The sequence below is a fragment of the Anabas testudineus genome, chromosome 7, assembly GCF_900324465.2.
Source record: "Anabas testudineus chromosome 7, fAnaTes1.2, whole genome shotgun sequence".
In the NCBI taxonomy this organism is placed as follows: domain Eukaryota; kingdom Metazoa; phylum Chordata; class Actinopteri; order Anabantiformes; family Anabantidae; genus Anabas; species Anabas testudineus.
The window spans coordinates 18,391,577-18,413,508 of record NC_046616.1 but is presented as its reverse complement, the minus strand read 5'-3'; the positions used below and the strand labels follow the sequence as shown (position 1 = coordinate 18,413,508).

Sequence of the window (21,932 nt, the reverse complement as noted above, 5' to 3'; positions counted from 1 at the left end):
TGTTTCTTTTGTTATGAGAGTGTCTCATTTGAAAATACACACTTGCATCACAGTCTTAAACTTTCAGACACGTTCACACACACACACACACACACACTCGCAGTCAAGAGGTACACGTTTGAACAAAGACATCTGAGCACATGTGGATGGTTCTATATAAGGAAGAAATACGTCTCCACGCCATTTCCGCCTTTATTCAAAACTCAACGTCATTCTTCGGTTTTCCTTTTTTATTTTCGAATTTACAGCAATTAGAAGTGTAACAAAATAAAAACAAAAATGATCATGGTCAAAATAAAATTAATTAAAAAAATGTACACGCCCTCACACACACAGAGACAGCCCACCCTGGTTGTTTCTGAGAAACAGTCCCACGTTCAGCTTTGGGGATCTGGACCCAAGAGGAGGCCTCCGAGTAGCCCGTATCTTCCCCTGTCTAAATCTTAACTTGCACCCCTCCTCCTCCAGGGTGGAGTGTGAGTGTGTGGTGTGAGGCTAGTGGGAATTAGGGTTGGAGGGGGGGGCATTTGGAGGAGAATTACAGAACAGATAGCACCTTCTGAAGAGAGAGCAACCCAAAGCAACGTTCGGCCGTTCAGCCCCAGATCCACCTGAAAGCTAATGTTTTGATCAGCTCAGATTGAAACTGAACATGTTGACTTAGTTTTTCAGTGTGAGGTAGCTTTAAACAATCTGGATGACTACAAGAAAGAAGCTAAACTAATTTCCCTCAGATTCTTTAAAAAAAAAAATTTTGTTTGGGAGGGGTGGGTGGGGGATCGGAGAGGGGAAGATGAGAACTGGGGCTTCTATTGATGGGCAGTCGAGGGGTACAGGACACTGAAACGTCCGTCCCAAATGTAACCCCACTTTCCAAAAAGTGTTGGTGTGCATATAGACACATGTACACACGTAATGTGGAAATATATATAAAGCCATCTGGTTGTTTATAAACACAGACTTTTACAACAATAGAACCAAGGATTTATAATACACAGTAAAGGTTTTACTCCTGCTCACGATGGACAGGCCTGGAGCACCTGGCTTTGATTTTATTCATTGAGTTTTTTATTTTTATTGTTTCTTTCTTTATTTTACGGTCTACACTGATTCAAAATGCTGTATTTGTGTATCAGGAGGGAAACAGGGAGGGAGGTGGAGTAGGACTGGGACAGAGCGTGTGCGGCTGTTCTGTAGTGGAAAGGGGTCTTGTTTTACTTTACAAAGTGAACCCGTCCAGTCCTACCTCAACTCTGACCATTCAGGTTAGACAATAAATAAGTGATATCAAGTCATGTTTCGTGTTCTCCATAACTTGTTCGCCTGGTCCCTCTTCCTCCTGGCTCTGACTCATTCCCGTCAACGGTGGGCCATGGGAAACATGACTGGATCTCAGGAATAGGGTTGACAGAGAATGGCGGTGTGGTGTACAGGTATTGCCGGTGCCCTTCAGTGCTAGCATCCAGGGAGTACAACTTGGAGAGCACTTACGTTTGTAAGACAATTTTCTTTTATAATTTCCAGTCTTCATTATTGTTGGAAGTGTGTGTAGTGTTTCATGGTTGAGTTTTATTTATTTCCTGTTATTCGGGGGGCCATTGTGATACTCCACTTTACAAGAAGCAGACTGCGCCTATATCCACTCCAAACTCCTGATCCGCTCCTCCGATGTCCATAGGAGCAATGTCCACGATTGGCAGACGGGAGGTTTTCTGTGTTTTGTACTCAATGACAGTCTTGCCCCATCGGCCTGTATGTGTCTGTTGATTAAAAGACACAAAAAGAGACATGTTTTAACAACAGCCTACAATACAGTGACATTATGTTAAACCTAACAAGTGATTTATTTCTGGTTCTGTGTTGCAGGTGTCTACGCTCACCTTGCAGCCATCCTCCAACACGCTGTATGTGAAGCGGCTGTTGCCCTCTGCCCGGATCTCCACATCATTGGAGCCCTGCAGCAGCACAGCCTTCTTCAGGTTGCCTGTGGTCTGGTCCATGTAGGCGATGCTGTTCTTGCAGTGGTAAGTGAGATTCTGGGTCGCCTCAGTAGACAGAAGCCTCAAGAAGGTCAGCTGGATGTTGGCAGCGTTGGCAGCGGGACCATCCTGAGCGTAGCTGAACTGTAGATGCCGGACAACAGGTCGGGGTGTTAAACAGCAGCTCTCATGCATGATCAGTTTGCAGAGATACATTCTCAATCTGAAGTGATGTACTCACATGGAATCCTCCATTCATGGTCTCTCCGAACCAGACGTGTTTGCGGTCCTTGCTCTTGCTGGTCCACCAGTTCTTCTTTGGTACGGTGGCGATGCTCGGGTAGACGCAGGTGGCTCCAGTCTCCATGTTACAGAAGACCTTCATGGCGTCAGCTGTGCTGCCAATGTTGGGGTCAACCCAGTAGTTTCCTGGAGAGATAAGAGAAGAGTTTAGAGTAACACTTTCACCCTTTTATTAATTAACATTAATCCATGCAGGTCAGTATTCTAGTCTGGGTAAAGTAGAATAACTAAATGAATTTTTGTCGGCCTATTGTTGGTTTTACCACAAGCAACACAAACAAAGTAAAACTTAAGTCATTTCTGATACAACTTCTTCTCTTCCTGTTGTTTGCAACCAGGAATTTCTAAACACACACCTAAGGAACATTTTAAAGCAAAAAGTCAACAATTCATCTGATTTTCTTTTCTTTCTTCATCATTTTCTGCCCCTCTGCCCCACTTACCGCTCTTCCACTCAGGGTGGCACAGTTTCAGGTCTCTGCAGGTGCGAGCTGGGTTCTTCTGGGAGCCGTCTGGGCTTCGCAGGTTCTCGATCTGGCTGTTGAGGGTCTTGAGTGTGGAGTCAACCTCGACGTCGTGCTGCCTCAGAGAGCTGGAGGCCTCGTCGGCCCTCATGTACCTGAGAGGATCTGGAGACTTCTCAGTCTGACCGAGACCAGCAAAGGCAGACATGTCAATGCCGGGGCCAGGAGGACCAGGAGGACCAGGGGGTCCAGGATTACCAGGAGGACCCTAAAGGAGAACACAGGCATGATACAGATCAGGAGGTGTAGAATAAGGGGTAGTAAGACAGCACTGAAATTGTCGGGTAGAGGCTTGTGAAGTGTGGACATGTTACGTACAGCAGGACCAGATTCTCCAGAGCGTCCACGAGGTCCGGGAGGTCCAATGGGACCAGCCTGTCCATTAGATCCATCTTTGCCAGCAGGTCCAGCTGGTCCAGGTGGTCCCTACACACACAGAACGTTTTAAATTAAACCAAAGATCAGTAGATGTAAATCTAAAACTTTTCTCCCTGTTCAAAGTGTTAAACCATCCTGGTATTTTTTTTAGATCCACCAGAGTCTGGGGAAGAAAAACACTTCAGAAAATGCAATTCAAATGCAGCAGGAGTTTCTCTCTATCAGCCCAATCACCTCCAGACCCTTTACCTTATTATGCATGAAGATTATTTGTGTGGTGACATTTGCCTTCATTTTTCTTATCATGCACAGTGCTTTAGCTAATCTACAACAGATATTGAAGTCTATTTCCGATCTCAGCAGGAGTGCTTTCACAAATCACGGGCTCCACTGTCTGTCTGCCTCTTTTCCTTGCAGAGAGTAATTACAAAATGCCTCAGCTGCCCATCTTATCACAGCAGTGGGTAATTAAAGCGCATGGCCTTTTCCTGTCCCTGTCTTCGTCAGGCGATTGGAGAATTACAAAAAGACTAACCTGTGCCCTTAATCACCATCACATATCTTGGTTGTTAAAGCTGCTGGATGGAAATGTAATAAGAGTTTCTCTTCTCTTTCTCTCTTTACTTTGCTCAGTTTTCTCACCTTAGCACCGCTTGGTCCTGCAGGTCCGGCACTTCCGGCATCTCCAGCGGGACCCTTTAAGGACAGTGACAGATTAGATAAAACAAAAGAGAGATGAAAAAAATTATGAACTATGAACTATTTGATCTGGATTACTCACAGGAGGTCCAGGAAGACCCTGCAGCCCAGTGAAGCCACGGTGACCCTTCTGTCCCCTCTCTCCAGCCTCACCAGACTCTCCCTTGTCTCCACGTGGTCCTTGGGGTCCCTGAAATAAATTCATGGTTGCATGTGTGTACAAGACTCAAACTCAAATTTAATACAGACAGGTGCAGTGAGTGAAGGTGACACTTACAGCTATTCCTCTAGCTCCAGCAAGTCCGGGAGGTCCAGCTGGTCCTTGAGCACCCTAAAGAAAGAGGTAAGTGTGGGTGCTTTCTCGGGGTTATCATTAAAAATATGAATGTGGGACCCTGTGCTACTTACAGCCTCTCCTCTGTCTCCTTGCTTGCCAAGGGGTCCGACAGGACCTGGGGCACCTGGGGCACCAGGAGCTCCGGGGGCGCCAGCAGGACCAGTGTTACCTCGCTCTCCCTACAGATGGACACAAGATGAAGACTCAGGATAACAAGAACTTCAGCTGAAGAGCTGATGTGTCCACACATGTACTTTGTTGGACATGTGTGGTTTCAGAGATTCTCACCTTAGTTCCAAGAGCTCCGTCCCTACCAGGAGGTCCATCTGATCCAGGAGTACCCTGAGACACAGACATACATTTTTCTTATATGGTTTGAATTTAATTTGATAGATTATTCACTGGTATTTTAACTGTGATCATTGTTTCTACTGTCAGACAAGTGGATTTTATGGAGATTCTTAGACATTAGGATTTAGTTGTTGTTGCTGTTGTTTAGTTCTGACCTCTCTACCAGGCTCTCCAGCAGGTCCAGTAATTCCGGGGGGTCCAACAGGTCCAGGGGGTCCACGGTCACCAGCAGAACCAGGAGCACCCTGTTTACCAGGCTCACCCTAAACACACAGGCAAATAATGTATCATATTAAAACACCAAGTAGTACATAATAACAGAAAAGGTAGGTACGGCTTCTCTTTATTTGTATTTGCACAGCTTGCAGCTAAAAACCATGCACTGAAGATGGCACTTACAGAAGGTCCAGGTAGACCAGGGAAGCCTCTCTCTCCACGCTGACCAGGCAAACCAACAATACCACGGGATCCTGCCAGACCCTGAGGACCTGAAGGCCCATCAGCACCCTACAGCAAGAGGAAGGAGAACAGGGAGTCAAGAAATGTTCTTGTTTAAATCCTTGCTTAGAGTACAGAAAGTTGCTGTATTTATTTGGTTTATCTTATTTAATATAGTAGGTAACCTAGACTGATGTTGTCTCATAAGTAAGGGACACAAAACAGCTTTGTGTAAAGCACATAATCAAACTCACAGGTGGCCCATCCTCTCCAGCCTCTCCTTTCTCTCCTTGTGGGCCAGGGGGTCCACGAAGCCCAGCGTCTCCCTGTCTTCCCGGTAGGCCAGCATCACCACGAGCACCCTTTGGCCCGTCTTTACCAGCAGGACCAGCAGGACCAGCAGGGCCGGGATTACCCTGTCATGGGAAGAGAGAATATTTCAGTGAGTAGGGGCAGCAATACACAAACACTGACTCAGCAAGCTCATCTCCTCTTGTAATTTGTAATTGATAGAAAAACTCACATTTGGACCAGGAGTTCCAACTCTGCCAGCAGCACCAGGGAAACCAGTGGCACCCTGTCAAGAGGACAAATAATTCAAAATATAAACATATCCAGCCTGTTGACCTGTGTGATATATCTATATCACTCTATCATCACTTATTATATGGTACTACTGGTATGTGATATTAATCAAAGGCAAAACAACGTGGTAGTGGTCAGCAACTTGATTCAACTGCTGTAACTTTAACAAAGGGCAACGCAGATTACAGGTTACAGGTGGATTATAGGTTTGTATTTCAGGGCAGATTTCAGCAGTTAGAGCAGCTTTTGCTATAATACGTAATACTAATTAGGATAATCTTAAACTATCTCGTACTGCAAGGCAGCAGGTTGAATTAACATCTTATTGAAACAGTCTTTCACTCATGGTTGAATTAAAGCCCTTTTCTAATTAGTTTCTTGTTTTTTAATATTTGATATAGTTTGTTCTGCTGTGTGTATTGTGTCTCTAACACTTTCCCCAATGAGATTAATACAGTTTTAATATAAATGACTATGATCTATTGTGTTCAAGACATATTTCACCCAGAATTTAGTTTAACCATATATTTACGTATATGAGATATATTTATTTTATTGTATTGTATTTAGAGATTGTGACCATATTGGTAAACGGATGCTGAGGTTGGAGCTGCCAGGCAGCAGGTCTACAGGAAGACCAAAGAGGAGATTGATCAATGTAGTGAGAGAAGACATGAAGTTAATGCATAAGACAGGGTTAAATGGAGGCAGATGATTAGCTTGTTATAGATTTTCTATAAGAGTACTGTGATGTTGAAACTTACAGGGGCTCCCTGAGCACCACGAGCTCCTTTAGGTCCAGGAACACCAGTGAGTCCCTAAAAAAAAGAGGTTAATCAGATTAAGAATGGACTTCAGATGTTCTTACCAGTTTCATTTGTGATGTGATCTAAAATAGTATACACTGTATAAATCTTGTTTGAGGTCAAACACCCACCACAGGTCCGGGAGCCCCAGATGGTCCCTGAGGTCCAGGAGCACCAGCCTCTCCCTTCTGTCCTGCCTCACCAAGCTCTCCCTTGGCACCAGGCTGTCCATCTGCACCCTATTTTTTATCAGAAAAGTGAAATTGGAAAAGTCACAATTAATGGAAGTTTTACAAAAGCAATCGCTGCATTTCATTTGAACAAAAGATATTGACTTTACTCACAGGAGGTCCAGCAAAGCCAGCAGGCCCAGGAGGACCATTCTCACCACGGTCACCCTGCAAAACAAGAAGGCTGTTAGTCCAGGTAAGCTTATGATTTTGATGCTTTGTTTTATAAGTTATTTTTATTTCAAAATTACACTTTATCAGCTTTTTTCTTATTACAAAAAAACTCTCCATTAATTAAAAAGAGAAACCTCCTGCAGCAACTGTAACATTACATACAGATAAGTTATTACAGAATGAAAAATAAAAAGGGCAAAAAATAAATAAATGCTATCTGATCATCGTCCTGTTCTCTGTTTATATTCACAATAGCAACCTTTATCTGATCATAAGTATCTAACAAAATCAACAAAGTCCTCTTGATAAGGCTGTGAATTCTACTTTTATTTCAAATGTATGATTGAAAATATCTGTAAAGCTGAAAAAACTATCTGGTCTAGTTCAACAATTACTAACCATGTCTCTACTCACTTTGGAGACACACAAAGTATGTTTATATTGCATCAGAGGGTGGGATATGTGTTTTACATAAGAAAACATAGGTATGTACCGACAGGGCTCCATTGTCACACATACATATCAGGGTATACTTTATACTGTGATACATGCATTGTGCATGTGACACACATTGGCCCAAATTAGGTACTTACAGGAGCACCACGAGCACCAGGAGCACCAGTAGGTCCGCTAGGTCCAGTCTCACCCTGGGTAAGAGAGAAACCAAGACAAAGTTAGTCCAAAACCCGAATCAAAATACACTTCTTTTCTGCCCTACTTCATTCAAACTCAGTTATTCTCAGTTATTACTTACCTTAGCACCGTTGGGTCCAGCAGGGCCAGGAGGTCCAATGGGACCAGTCAAACCCTGAGAGAGAAGAAAGCAGAGGAATAATTATGAGAATAGAACAAGTTGAACAAGAGGTTCAGATGATACACTCATATTACACTTCTCCCTTTAAAACAAATTGAAGAAACCAAGAATAATAATTTATTTTGGACTCACTCTAGAACCATCCTTTCCAGGTGCTCCCTCAGGTCCCTTCTGTCCATTGTCTCCCTGTTGGACAAAGAGGAAAGCATCATGTTAAGCATACAGGAAACTACAAAGGTTGTTGTTAGGACATCATTTAAAAGTGCAAGTTCACTCATGAAATAATCTATCATATGAAAAAAGATCTGTTCATTTCTAAAAGAGTTACTCACTCTGTCTCCCTTAGGTCCTGGAATTCCACCGGCTCCTCTCTCTCCGGGCATTCCCTGCAGGCCGGGGGGTCCCTGAGGTCCAGCAGAGCCAGCTGGTCCGATGGCTCCCTGAGTCACAATTACAACATAGCTTACAACCTCATTTTTTCATGTCTACTAGTTTCATATGAACTCTGGGTGCACTGCTGTTCTTTATACTGACAGTGCCTCTCTGACCACAAGGAAAGCTGCAGGTTCAACAGCTACAAAACCCAGCCAGTGAAGGGCTCCAATATTTCTCTTTGCCCATTACATCTTACTTTCTTGATGAGAATTAGAATTAGTAGAACAATAGCACTTTCATGTCAGACAGTTGTGTCAGTTAGCTTAGCTTAGCATAAAGACTGGGAACATTAGGGAACAGCTAGCCTGACTCTATCTTAAAGTAAGAAATCTTAACTGCTAATAAAATCTAGGTAATCATAAGCATAATAGAAAGCATGCTGTTTGTTTTTCTATTAACACAGCAAAGTTAACCTCACTTGACGCGATGAAATACACAACTACATAAGAATACATATATATTGGTTTAGATGTCTCAATCGGGTTAAGTTGCAAACATTTTTTAATACAGTGACTCAGAAATGTCTTCTGAACATTAAAGGGTCCTCCACTGACCTTAGGTCCATCGCTTCCAGGTGTTCCAGGAAGTCCACGAGGCCCCTGAAGACCCTGAGCCCCAGCACCACCCCTCTCACCAGGGAAACCACGTTCACCCTGTTAGAAAACAGAAACATACTGAATCAGTAAGAGAAATGATGAGTGAGTCCAATAGCTTTATAAACGGGAGCACTATGTAAACCTTAAAGTAGTTTTTTGTGTTTTTCTTTGCTAATATGTTTATAATATGGAAAGATAAAGATGATAAGCCTGAATGTGGAAACTCACTCTAGGTCCAACAGCACCAGGAGCTCCACCCTCTCCAGGAACACCCTAAAGAAAGCAAAATAAAAACTTCAAAACATCTGTTGAACTTTCACTAAAGTCAAGTCAATTTATGTTAGCTTTTAGAACAGAGACTAAAGACTCTAGATGAACTCTAGATTGACCATAGCTTTAACATAAATTATTACAGTTAATCACAGTATATGTCTGATAAGTGTGTAACTTCACACTAAATGTGATAGTTAACCTACACTGTTGTTTAGCTGGATAAGCTGCAGCTAATATAAAATAAGTTATTGTTACCGTCATTTACTTCATTTATTCTTTATTTTCCAGCCTTATTTTGTACCATATGTTGTTATTTACCAGAAATTAGGCTCCTCTGAGTTTGTGTCCAGATGTTTGTCAAAAAAGACAATAAACACTATGAAATAAACCAGCTGGACAAAACTAAAACTCACCTGGTCTCCAGGTTTTCCAGCCTCTCCTGGGGCACCAGTAGGTCCAGGCAGACCCTGTCCAACAGCAGCAAAATGATTAGTTACAGTATATATCTGTACAGTATATATTCTTCTGTTGACTTCACTGAGGGTGAAGTCTGGTGACTCTGTGAATAGCTCTGTGGTGAGTATATTTATATCTGGGTGATAGTGTAGTATTTGGTTTACCAGACATAGCAGTAGGAGTTTGAGCAGGGAATAAACTCACCTGGAAGCCAGGGGGTCCAGGCTGTCCTTGCTCACCTCTCTCTCCAGCAGGTCCCTACAATAAACCCCAACAGAAATGAACAGTCAAGAGCCTGGTAAAGTCTGGTAAAAAACCCTGGACGGTGGCAGCTGAGTGTAATTGATTTTTAATAAAGCTACATGACTCATCTCACAACATGAAATTTTTAGTGAAAATACTCACAGCAGGGCCAGAAGGTCCAGCAGGGCCAGTCTCACCATCTTTTCCAGATAGACCCTGTTCAGGGACGAATACAATACAAAAATGACAAATCCATTTGTGGATTCATAATTCTTTTTTTTTTCACCAAAGGAGAACATCTGCTTACTCTCAGACCAGGACGACCAACAAGACCCTTCTCTCCTGGCTTTCCAGGTTCACCCTGTTGAAATGAAATCACATGAAATGATAAGTAACAAGGTTAATGGCAAAAATGTCATCTGACTCCTCAAATGCTTCATGAAGTTTTGCATTATGCTGTACAATCATATGTAGTGGTGTTCCTACACACTTACATTAGCTCCCTTTGGTCCAGGGAATCCCATCACTCCTGGCTGTCCACGTGCTCCCTGAGGACCAGGAGGGCCGGGGCGACCGTCCTCACCAGGGGCACCCTGTAAAAAGGCCCCATGTAAAAATCAGCAAGACTAACTAAACCCAGAAAGACTAAACTTATATTGACTAATCTTTATTTTACTTTATGTATTAAATTCTTCTGTTCTCAGCTATATAGGTCCTGCAAAGCTTCAATTAAATATGTATTATACTAATTAAATGTTAGTAAGACAAGTGTATGGAATTGAACTTATATTTAATAGCATTAACTGCATTAATTTAAGAAACATGCTAGAAGCATTATCCAAGTATTAGCAGTTTACTCACAGAGGGTCCAACTTTGCCTTGAGGACCAGCATCTCCAGGACGACCAGTAAGACCCTATGACAGGCACACAAGTTTAGAGATGATCAGTATTATACAAATGACAGATAACCTGTCTCTCAGATTGTGGGGAGGTCATGAGTGAAGATGTCAGACTCACTCTGGCTCCTGGGAGGCCAGACTCTCCTGTGCGTCCAGGGTCTCCAGTAGCACCTTTAGGACCAGCAGCACCAGGAACACCACGGTCACCAGGAGCACCCTGAAGAAGACCAACAGATGATTTTCATGATCATAGCAGCATGAGCAGGACACAGACTGAGCCTGTGTTCAATGTGTCAGTGTGTTAAAATCAGTTTGGACTGTGAAATATTTTATTCAGCACCCACCTTAGCACCAGCAAGACCATCCTGACCAGGGAAACCACGGTTACCAGGAGCACCCTGACAAAAAGAAAGAAACACAACTTAGATTAGGTTGTGTTTAAAATAGCAACAACTGATGAATTTCTTACTTACTACCAAAATGCACATGCTGATCACTTACTCTCTCTCCTGGAGGTCCAAGTGGTCCGGCAGTTCCAGGCTCTCCTCTGGCTCCTCTCTTTCCTTCTTCACCAGCAGGGCCAGGGGGACCTTGAGGACCAGCAGGGCCCTGGAAACATATATCAGTAAATCTACTTTGTAGTCTGAAAAGATATCTTTCAGTGACTTTAGCATATATGAAAAAAAAATCCTATCCTAAAATCCCCATAACGTCAAGTGAAAAACTGAACAACTCACAAGTTCTCCCTTGGGTCCAGCTTCACCTTTGAATCCAGGAAGACCAGGGTCTCCCTAGACATGAAGAAAAAAAGACAACGATAAATAATCATAACTCAGACAAGTAGCAATTTTCAACTATTCCTAACTGACTTACAGACTGTCCCTTTGGCCCCAGAGGTCCTGTAGCTCCCTGTGGTCCAGGTGGTCCACGAGGGCCTGGGAATCCAGGAGCACCAGCAATACCAGGAGCACCCTTTATGGAAGAAGGTAACAATAAATTATTAGAACCAAGTAGCATACTAATCTTACAGTAAGTAAGCAAAGGTCTGAGAGGATTTTTAAACTATGAACAGACAGAGGAGACTTACAGCAGATCCCTTAGCGCCAGGAATACCGTCAGTACCGGGGTTACCCTGTTCACACAGATAATGAAGGCAGTTTATAAAAAGTAATCCATCGTCTGGTGAAAAACAAGGTAACATTCAGATTAAAGCTATGAGCATGAGGACAAACGAACCGAAGCTCCGGCAGGTCCAGGAGATCCTGGGGTACCAGCCTCTCCACGGGGTCCCTGTTGGCCCTCAGATCCACGGGAACCAGTAGGACCAGCTTCTCCCTGACAGGACACAAAACACCTAAGATTAATTTCTGTGTTTCATTGCCTTGCATGTCCAACATTTGTACTGCATCAATGATGACGATGATGACGATGATACTGCTGTGTTTTGCACTGGTCGTCCTGTAAATGATGCCATACCTTAGCTCCTGGGGATCCTGGGAAACCGGGAGCTCCAGCAGGACCAACGGGTCCCTGCAAACAGGACAGAAAACTGCAGGTTAGTGGTCATGTCTGATGAAAATATGAATGTGTTGTTATGTTGTCAATGGGTACAGTAAATTAAAAGACATAGGAAAATGGACGGCTTTAATGCATGATACATACAGGCGGACCAGCAGGGCCGGGCAAGCCATCATTTCCACGGGCACCCTGAAGTATAAAGACATGATAGTCCGTTAGCTCCATTGTCAAAATTATAACTTTCATACAGACTCAAAGTTGCAATTATTTCTGCTCAGTGTATTGAAGCAGACGTTCAGCTGTTACTCACTGCAGCTCCAGCAGCTCCAGGACGTCCTCTCTCACCAGGCAGACCACGTGGGCCCTATGACAGAAGACATGTATTTTATCACATAACCTTAAAAGCAAAGGATAAAGACAAAGACGCTGAGCAGAATCAAAGTTTTAATTCTGCACTATGAACTTACCATGGGTCCAGGAGCACCGTTCTCACCAGGGGAACCAGCCTCACCCTGATAGGAACAGATATCAGAAGAAAATGAAGAAGCTGCTTGGAAAAACAATGGAAATAATAAGAATTATTATTAATATTTTAATGTATGATCCAACCTTGGCTCCTGCAGCACCGTCCTCTCCCTTAGCTCCATCTAGACCAGGATGACCCTACAGAGAAACAGGCCTTGGGTGTAAATATTGAGCAGGTAACATTTTGTAAGGACTGAGTGATTAGTTTTCCTGTTTCTGCTGTTTAGCAGCAAAGGCTGAGACACTCACCCTGTGTCCTTTGATCCCAGGAAGTCCAGGAGTCCCAGGGAATCCACGAGCTCCCTAAAAAAAACAACTTTTGTTTGAGGATATTTTCCTGACTTTGACTAGCAACAGCTGAAATATTTTGCATTGAAGCGTGATGAATGATGTTTTTTTTAATCAGTTATTATTTACGCACCTGAGGCCCTGCAGGTCCACGCTCACCGGGTTTGCCAGGTTTGCCAGACTCACCCTAGAAACCAACAGGAAGTGAAGAGTAGTTGGTTGAAGTTGAGTAGCTCAATCGTAACATGCTACTGCTCTGCACTGCCTCTGTGTGTGTGTGTGTGTGTGTGTGTGTGTGTGTGTGTGTGTGTGTGTGTGTGTGTGTGTGTGTGTGTGTGCAGCCTTTGTTTTACAGTCAGTAAGGAGATAAACAGCGTCCTCTGGTGGTTTATAAACTATACAGCATGAAGTAGGATTGATTTAAAGTGTGACAGTAGTAAGAAAACAAACTGAGACGCAATAGTTGGAAAATAAGAAGAAACGTTTTACTCTGTTCATTAAATTTGTGGTTTGCTTTGACTTTTGACTTCAGCTTAGTGTTTATTTTGCGCTCCTCTTTTAATGTGATCTATATATAGATGAAGCCTCTGCGCTTACATCACTTCCTGGTTTCCCAGAAGGCCCAGGTGGTCCACGTGGTCCCATTGGTCCCTGTCATAAAGCACAGGAAAATAAATCATCAGTAACAGTTATTGACCTTCTCCACATGAAAACAAGATGAGATGTACCTAGAATTTCCTAAAATATGACTCTGATACTATTTCTAATCAGCATTTGTTTTTGGCGGTACGTGCTGTTGACAAACTATGATATCTCACTGTTAAATATTTATTAATACTTACAGCTGGACCAGGCTCTCCAGTCTCTCCAGGGCCACCTTGGAATCCCTGTGGCCCCTATGGGTGCAAATGACAAAGTAAATAATTATGGACTGATTAATTATGATAATACTTCTTCTGTGCCTACTACAGACAGTATGTACGTCCACATTAGCCGTTTGATTCTAATGATCAATCACATCATGATGCTGTGCTGTAATGTGTGTACTTACAGGGGCTCCAGTAGGTCCAGGGGGGCCACGAGGACCCATAGGACCCTAGAAGAGAAGAAGAGAAGCATAAGACATATAGAGAAATGCCCTTGTTAAGTGTTTCAACCTTAAATGAAAACTGAGATATGCAGAGCTGCTAATGAAAAATGTGACCTGAACCTCAAATGGGGTTCAAGAAGTAAAACTTCTTTAGAGTTCAAGTAGCCTGTACCATTAAATACCTTTCTGGCCTATTTATAGACATCTATAAGACATTTACATACTGTTATTATTTAGAAGTTGTTCATATCCAAACTTAATGTTTTAAATTCATGTCTGAAGTTGTAGTGGCTGAAGCTGAAATCTCTGTGTTGAAGTGGAACTACTGAGCCACGAGGGGGCAGCATTGTGATCATTTCCGGATGTACAGTTTTCAGCAGCAACTCCATCAGCAGTTAAATGTCTGGAATAAGGTTTTGTCGTTGTTTAACATCAGCTATCTAGATACCAGGTGCACAGTGTTCTTGTAAGATGTTCTTGTAAGGACATCTCACTACTCACCATTGGTCCCTGCATCACACCCATCTGAGCACCTCCAGCCTTCTCATCAAAACCTCCAGCCATCTGAGCAGCAAAGTTCTGTAAAAACACAAAACACATGCAGTTTGGGAGTGAGTTTATGTCATTTATCATGGCTGACTGAAGTATTGAATTTCTTCTATGACTCTATTTCCTCCTTCCCCTATAAAAAAAAAAGTATTTTGAGCTGTTTTCTTCAACATATGAATCAACCCAATCCAGCTGAATTGAGCAAATATACACGCATCAGTTTCACAAACAGTGAATTTGGTGATGGAAAGTTATTGATTGTGTTTGTGGGATTTGACTTTAATATTATGAGTGGTTAAATAATGTGTTACAGAAACACTCACCCCTCCAAGTCCTGGTGGTCCAGGTGGTCCAGGTGGACCGTGTGGTCCGGGGTTTCCAGGGATGCCAGGTTCACCATCTCTTCCCCGAGGTCCAGGATTTCCCTAGGGAAAAAGAGGGGAGATTATTTTATTATCACCTGCCACCAAAAAAGGCAAAGACGGTTTCAGGTCAGGGGTTGGTTGGAGTTGTATGACTAATATCTGAAGCTGTTTCATTATTACTGGTTGCACTGGTTTGAATTTTCCTTTATCAGTGTCCTTCACAACACAACACCTGGATGTGTCTCGTGTCTGCAGCATGAGTAGATACAGATGTTCACACCAGAGCAGTAAAACTCTGATAGTTCTACTATTACTATTAATAATGATGTAACTAAATTGGTGAAGGGTCTCTCACCTTATCACCCTTAGCACCAGCTTCTCCACGTGGTCCCTGCTCGCCTGGGGGGCCCTGTAAAAACAAATATACTGTCTTAGTAACATCCACAGAATTAGCTAAATTCAATATGTTGTTGAAAACTATTGAGTGAAAGAGTTGCATTAAACAACCTCTTCAATCATTCATTCGGATAAGTGGAAAATAAACATGGCAAAACTACTTTATCTACTTTATTTTTAACCGTTTCAATAAAACAGATAATAATATCTAATATTTACCATAGGGCCTGGTGGTCCTTTTGGTCCTACAACCTGCAATAATAAAAAAAAAGCTCATGTCAGCCAGTTTTTGAGGCTGTTGTCATTACAGATCTTTGATGCTGTTTCCGACTGTGCCCATTTCTAAACGGCTAAAAGTAGAGGAGAACATTCCATCTTTGTAGGAGGTCGACATCAAGCTAGAAACTCAGTCTGATGAAGATTTCGTTTGGCAGGGCAGGTTTTGCTAAAAACATCACCTCCTTTTAACCTCTGATTTGGCTAACTTGGTTCACCTGACATGTGCACTTGCATCAGAGTTGCTGAGCGGATCTGAGGGGATTTCATTGGGTTCATTATGCCCGAGGAATGCAGAATTTTTTTTTCTCATTTAATAAAAAGTTCAATGAGACGTTGTTGGACACTGTAGTTAGTCTCCTATTTACAGGAAACTGTCACTTTGATGATCACACATTTCAAACATACTCAAAAGTGGAATACGCAGTAAAGATTTTAAAAGGGCATAGAGGTTTTACTCATTATAAATGTCACTAAATTAAAACTTTTCAGAAATAGGTGCACTGTGTAAGTACTTGTTATGGACAGAAATTTAAAATAAAATAATTTTAAACAATTACAATAAAAATAAAAAAGACTGATTTGGTATTTTTCTAATCATGAGTTATACCCAGGCCAAAAATGTTTTTCGTTTATGTGCTGCAATGTCGTGTCAACTATTTCAAACATTACTTGACTTGAGAATTCACACTTACATCTGCAATTTCTCCTGGTTCACCTTTCTGGCCCTGATTTATAAAAGAAACAAGTGATGTTAGTGAAACGTCTTCTTACAGTTACTAAGATTGTCATTTGTATACGCACAGCAGCCTCACCTTAGCACCAATTGTCTCTGATGTTGCAGACACGTGGATGAAAGGGAAAAGAAAGAACAACATTAAAAGGGATAAACATTTCAGACACTTGACTGATTTGAAATCTAGTCTATGATTCTTAGCAAAAGTGACCTGAAGATTATCTACTGTAGTTTGTTTTTGTGTGTGTGAGTAAATACAATTCACCAAACCCGAAGGAGAACAACCCATCCAGATTATGTTGTTGACAGGAGGGATGATGCAGAAGCAAGCATGGATTAGTAGTGTGTAGATCCAATCAATAAAATAAAGTGTTACTGTAAATAGCTTAATAGTAAGTAAATAAGTTTAGCTTGTTGAATAAAGAGAGTTTTTCAAAGCAGAATACACTGATACTTTATTTTTGTGCTTATTAAAATTGTCTGCAAAAGCTGCGCTGTTTATTCAGAAAGCTACTAAATTGAAACATGTGAAATAATTGTCATTATATTATGAGGTTTGTGAAGACACCACAGGAATACAGTGGTTCTTTACAAGGACCTTGACAGATCAAACTCTGTTGTCTTCATTTGAGGCTTCATACAGTTTGGGAATAATTTAGTCCCTCTCAGAGTTAAACTTTCCACTGTTGCAAAAGACATCTGAATGTATTAAATAAATCATTGAGTTATGGCTCAGTAAGAATGTAGGCTTCATTTTAACCACGAGTTAAAATAGGCAGAGGCATGTCTACTGGTTTAGAGAACCAGACAATACTCATCAGAATCCATCTAGTCCCATGTGGAAAAGTCTGGGACTGATGTGATTCTGAATATGTTGCTTATTTGGTCTCCGTAAAAACCATGTAGAGATTTACTTTGGAATAGGGAACACCAGGCAGGGACTAAGTTATTATTAGACCTGGTTTAAAGTACAAAATCAAATGAGAAAATTATTATCACTTTAAAAAAAGGAATAACTATGGAGACTATAATTGGTGACCACTACAGCTCAGGCAGAATGTTTGGATCTTAAGGCAGTTCCCCATTCAAAAGTGTTAGCCAAGAGGGAGATGAATGCAAGCTAAAAGAGTAATTTATTTATGGGTATGTGAATAAATAAATTACAACCAATGGGGGCACTGGCATCAGCAGGGCAGATGGGACAGCACTCTCCAGATGGGATGATAGGGTTGGCACACTCTTTGGTCTCCTCGCAGATTATCTCATCGCACAGAACCGCACCGCTGTCGCACACACAGATACGACACGGCTCTGGCTTCCACACATCCTTATCATTATACTGCTGGCTGTCCTGGATGCAGCCACCTGCTTCCTCTGTGATGGCCAGCAGGGGGTGCGTGGCAGGAGGACAGAGGAGGAATGAAAGATTCAGAGGACAGTCAGTCAGGGAAAAGTGTTTAAAAAGTATGTTGGATGGTATAGAAGTGATCAAAAAAGTTAGTTTCAGAAAAGGAAGTGGGAATAAGAGGATGTAAAAGGGTCAAAAGGCGGAGCGCAGAAGTAGGAGGAGGGACAGCATGTCAGGGTAAGATGGAGGAGTCAGTGAAAAGAGTAGAAGGAAGAAGGAGAAAGATAAACGTTATCCTCGATTTAGTTAAATCATAATTATCAAAAGCTCCAAATACTTTATGAAGTAGACCACAAAATGCAAACGGTGACATTCAGAAAACAGAACACAGTAGGCAGTAAAACACACGAGTGAGATTCACGAAGGCTTGTTGCTTTGATGCTGATGGACAGGTGCTGGTTTGACCCAAATATACACCTAAATAAGGGGCAGCTGTGGAGTGCAAGCCAATGTTTTAAATATAACTTGTGCGGGAAGCAGGAAAACGCTCCATTTATCACATGTAGGACTTTATACCTGAACGAGATGTGATGTCAACGTGAGCCACAGTCAACAGTGGAGTATATTTAACCTGCGGGCCTGCTCTGCTGCTCCTATGAATGAACCTCTCTCACAGGGACACTGTGCCCAATTGACAAGCTGCTGCCTTAAGTAAACAGAGGGTCCGTCTACATTTCTCCATCTGGATCCCATAGCTGTGTTAAGTGCCAGTGCAAACACACTGGGAAGTTAAGAATGGGTGATTTGTTTAATGTATACAGCTCTTACTTGTTACTGTAATTGTTCTTAAGCACACTGCAAAGTGATAAGTGCAGACATCTTACAAAGGCGTTAAATTCCTGTTCACAAATGAGTTTAGCTACTTAAAGACTTTATGTTGTGCTCCACCACTGTTCCCTGATTATAAATGAAGGATTAATGTAAGGCTAAGAGTGGATAAATGCTACTTTCAGCATTTATCTATGTAGCTATAAATACACATTTCTGTCCATCATCTGTTGACTCTTGCTGTGAACCCTGTCCCACTCTCTTCCTGCTACCCTTTGAGCCTGCTAGTCTGGGGTCAAGCACTGTCTGACCCTGTCACTTCGCATCATGAAAACCCTTGAATTTGCTCCAGCCAAAACCTGTGGGTGAAGTGAATTTTATGTTTCCAACAAACTGTCAGGTTCATATTTGTCCATAAATCTCTCTATGACTAACTTTTTTTTTTTTAAAGAAAATCCTGACTAAACCCCAAAACTAAAAATAAACGTGTAAGGCACCAAGAATCTTCATTAGGCAGATATCTTACTGAAATCTAACACTGCAACAGCACAGGCTGAGCTGTAAGATCCAGGTGAGGACAAACGGACACTTGTTCACCTGGTCCTTCATCCCACACAGTTCTTACACACAGCCTCACCTGTCCGACAGAAATCTAGGAAACTATCTACTCTCTTACTTGGAAATAGCACAGAGAGACTGCTTGGTAACATAGACTCACATCCTTAGAAACAACAAACTAGTAGATCTCTGTAATTAGCATGAATTGTTATATCAGTAAAACTTTTCACCAGAGATTTGCTCTTCATGCTCTCTGTTTGACATCACCCCACTAGGATTTGATTTCTTTCCTACTGTTCTTCTGAAGACTGAGGGGGCAACACAAAGTCAGCAGTATCATTAGAATAACAATCCTTTTTTTTTTTTTTTTGCAAGTGAAAAGAAAATCAAGAAAAGAAAACTGTGCAACTTACGGTCGTCCTCATCCTGACATCTGACCACGGATAGTAAAACAACTTGGGATGCTACAAGTAGCAGAACAGTCCTTGAGTCCACAAAGCTGAACATGTCTAAATATTAGACATGCAGTAGCTTGGGTGAGAAGTGAAGTGATGGATGGAGACCCGGCTCTCTGTCAGTGGTGTGTTGAGTGTGTGTTCCCAGAGACTTGTGGCACCATGCAGTCAAACCCTCCAAAACCTAAGTGGAATCCAACGCGGGGCCCCAGCTGGTACTCTGCACCCAGCGCGTCAGGGCAAGCACCGCGGTTTTATGTCCACTGTGCCTTGTATGGATCTTCGTATATTCCAAAATACCCGTCCTTCCCCCAGACCCCCTGTAAGGCTGAAACCTGAACCTCATCTCCCTCCCCTCAATCCAGCAGCATCTACACTCCCAGGGATTTTTTTTTTTACTGAAGTCCTCCTTCCTCTATTGACCTGCTTGGCCTGGACTAGCCAAGAGATGCACCTTCACTTTCACATCAAAAAGGAAGCTGAAAGCTGCTGAGCACAGGTCAAGCTCTGACCTGACTACATGAAATAGTGTCAGTGAGTTAAGACCACCTTTAAAAACGCTAAGGCCGTTTTCTGTAATGCAGTGATGAAGATATAATTTAAAGAAAGCATAAAAACACATTTCCATTGGGATATGTTGGTGCAGACATGATAGAGTAATTTGAAAGAAAGTCCCTGTAGGTTCTACTACCTGACCACATGGAAAGTGACCACAGATTAAATACAGTCTTCATTTTCCAGACTTGGACTAAACCTGGTCTGTCCAGTTCTGGATGAGACTTCACTAAAAACATAACTAGATCATAAATAAGTATAAGAACAAACCTATGATCACCGTGAGTGGATTAAAGACGTGCCAGTTGCTGTTAAACACTTAAGTTATGGGAACTCAACACTGGGTCAGTGAGGTTGTTTGTTTCAGTCTAGTCCCTTGGATTATGGATTAATCCGCAGACCTTAGCCAATCTTAAAGTGTTTGAGTCGACCAATGGACTGCGCAGTTATGGCACATTTTCATTGCAGTCAAAACTTTCTGAGAGGCTTGTCTGTTTAGACAAAGGCCATGGACACGTGGTTGTGAGATCTAGTTAGAAGAACAATTAATTTGCTGCAGTCTGCAGTTAAATATTACGTGCAGAGTTTAATTGTGTAGTAAATGATATTTATTGACTTTGCTGACAAAGTGACACATATTTTTCACATATATTGTGAAGTTGAGCCAAAACCAACATTACAAATGTCCATGTGACCTTTATCGCGTATGTCTTTAGTAGACAGGGTCAGGTGAGTGAGCTTGAAAGGGGGTCTTTGTGACAGGGTAATTCCAGGGTCGTGATCTTCTAGAGAGCCCCCTCTTGTTCCAAATATAAGAAAGATTTAAAACTGCCATCTTACATGTACAAGTTAACCAGGCCGCTGCAACCCATGATGTTTGTGAGGTGTCTAGTAACAAAAGCGTTTCAGGAATCCAAACAGCCAGTCGCCCAGCTGATCCAATAACCTGTGCTCTTACAATAGGAGGAGTACACAGTGCCATTCTGCACCAACACTCCAGTTTGCTGTGTCAGGTCAAGTCACTGTTGCAGTGTCACGTAAAGAATGATGTGGGTGCAGTTGTACTGGAAGTGGCTTTAGATTATGGCAGCCTCTATTACAGCTGGTAACACTGCAGTAAGAGTTAGGACAAAGAGGACGTCTATAAAAGCCTGGAACGAAATGCTATGAGATGTCACCAGAGAGTCCTCTCTACTGTTTCTAATGCCTTGAAAAGATGAATATATGTAAGAAAGTCAGGGGATGAGCTGAATATGGCATGTGAGCAGAAGCAGCACTGAGTAAACAGAAATAAACTCTTATTAAGAAACGCTACAGAAATTACTGCCATCACATATAGTATCCTACAAGTGCTGGAAATGTATAATCTGCAAACACGAGCCCAGTGAGAGCTGTGGAGCAATCACTCGACATTCATCTGCTGCAGCTCTCTTTTAAACGTCGTAGCAGAAATACCTGCACTAGTGCAACTACACGTCTGTATCAGTGTACAGCAGGAATACTGGAGCTATTTCAGCTCCACACATCCTCTTTCTCTGGTGCTCCGACTGAATACTGCCTTCTGCAGTCTCCCAGCACACACAATAGGCCTCTGTGTGCACGGCCCGCGGAATGCTGCGAGATGGCAGGGCAGTGGAATAGCTGCATGGTGAGGATGGGGGTTGGTGTGTGAGGAAGGGTGTGGAGGCTCGGAGGATGAAGGAAGAGAGGGGGAGATGGTTTGAGGGTAGGGGAAGGGAGAGAGATGGCAGTGACGGAAGGAGGGTGGTGATGGGTGGGTGGATGGGGGCTGATCTTTCAGAACTGTACGGGTTCACAGAGGCTCCAGGGGTCTAGAGGGTGTCCAGGTTTCGGCACAGTGACCGCAGCACCGGGGTCGCTGTGGTCCTCTGTGTACACACAAACGGGTGACAGGAGAGTAGCA

The 21,932-nt window shown here is 42.5% G+C and overlaps 1 protein-coding gene across 1 annotated transcript; it reads right to left on the bottom strand.

Annotated features, from left to right (window-relative positions):
- Positions 1-784: 784 nt before the first annotated feature.
- On the bottom strand, positions 785-19,630 carry col2a1a (collagen, type II, alpha 1a). Its single transcript, XM_026366934.1, has 53 exons — positions 19,412-19,630; positions 16,344-16,360; positions 16,224-16,256; positions 15,472-15,504; positions 15,212-15,265; positions 14,815-14,916; positions 14,444-14,521; positions 13,904-13,948; positions 13,695-13,748; positions 13,450-13,503; positions 12,986-13,039; positions 12,814-12,867; positions 12,649-12,702; positions 12,507-12,551; positions 12,350-12,403; positions 12,184-12,228; positions 11,998-12,051; positions 11,758-11,856; positions 11,609-11,653; positions 11,395-11,493; positions 11,259-11,312; positions 11,023-11,130; positions 10,866-10,919; positions 10,640-10,738; positions 10,483-10,536; positions 10,116-10,214; positions 9,929-9,982; positions 9,784-9,837; positions 9,583-9,636; positions 9,336-9,389; positions 8,878-8,922; positions 8,608-8,706; positions 7,951-8,058; positions 7,751-7,804; positions 7,559-7,612; positions 7,398-7,451; positions 6,745-6,798; positions 6,532-6,639; positions 6,359-6,412; positions 5,533-5,586; positions 5,264-5,425; positions 4,971-5,078; positions 4,727-4,834; positions 4,509-4,562; positions 4,292-4,399; positions 4,161-4,214; positions 3,966-4,073; positions 3,827-3,880; positions 3,125-3,232; positions 2,726-3,014; positions 2,221-2,408; positions 1,881-2,123; positions 785-1,760 (listed from the first exon to the last, which is right to left on the bottom strand). Exons 1-53 carry the CDS (start codon positions 19,503-19,505, stop codon positions 1,614-1,616), a joined length of 4,266 nt encoding a protein of 1,421 aa, XP_026222719.1. The 5' UTR covers positions 19,506-19,630; the 3' UTR covers positions 785-1,613.
- Between the last annotated feature and the right edge of the window lie 2,302 nt (positions 19,631-21,932).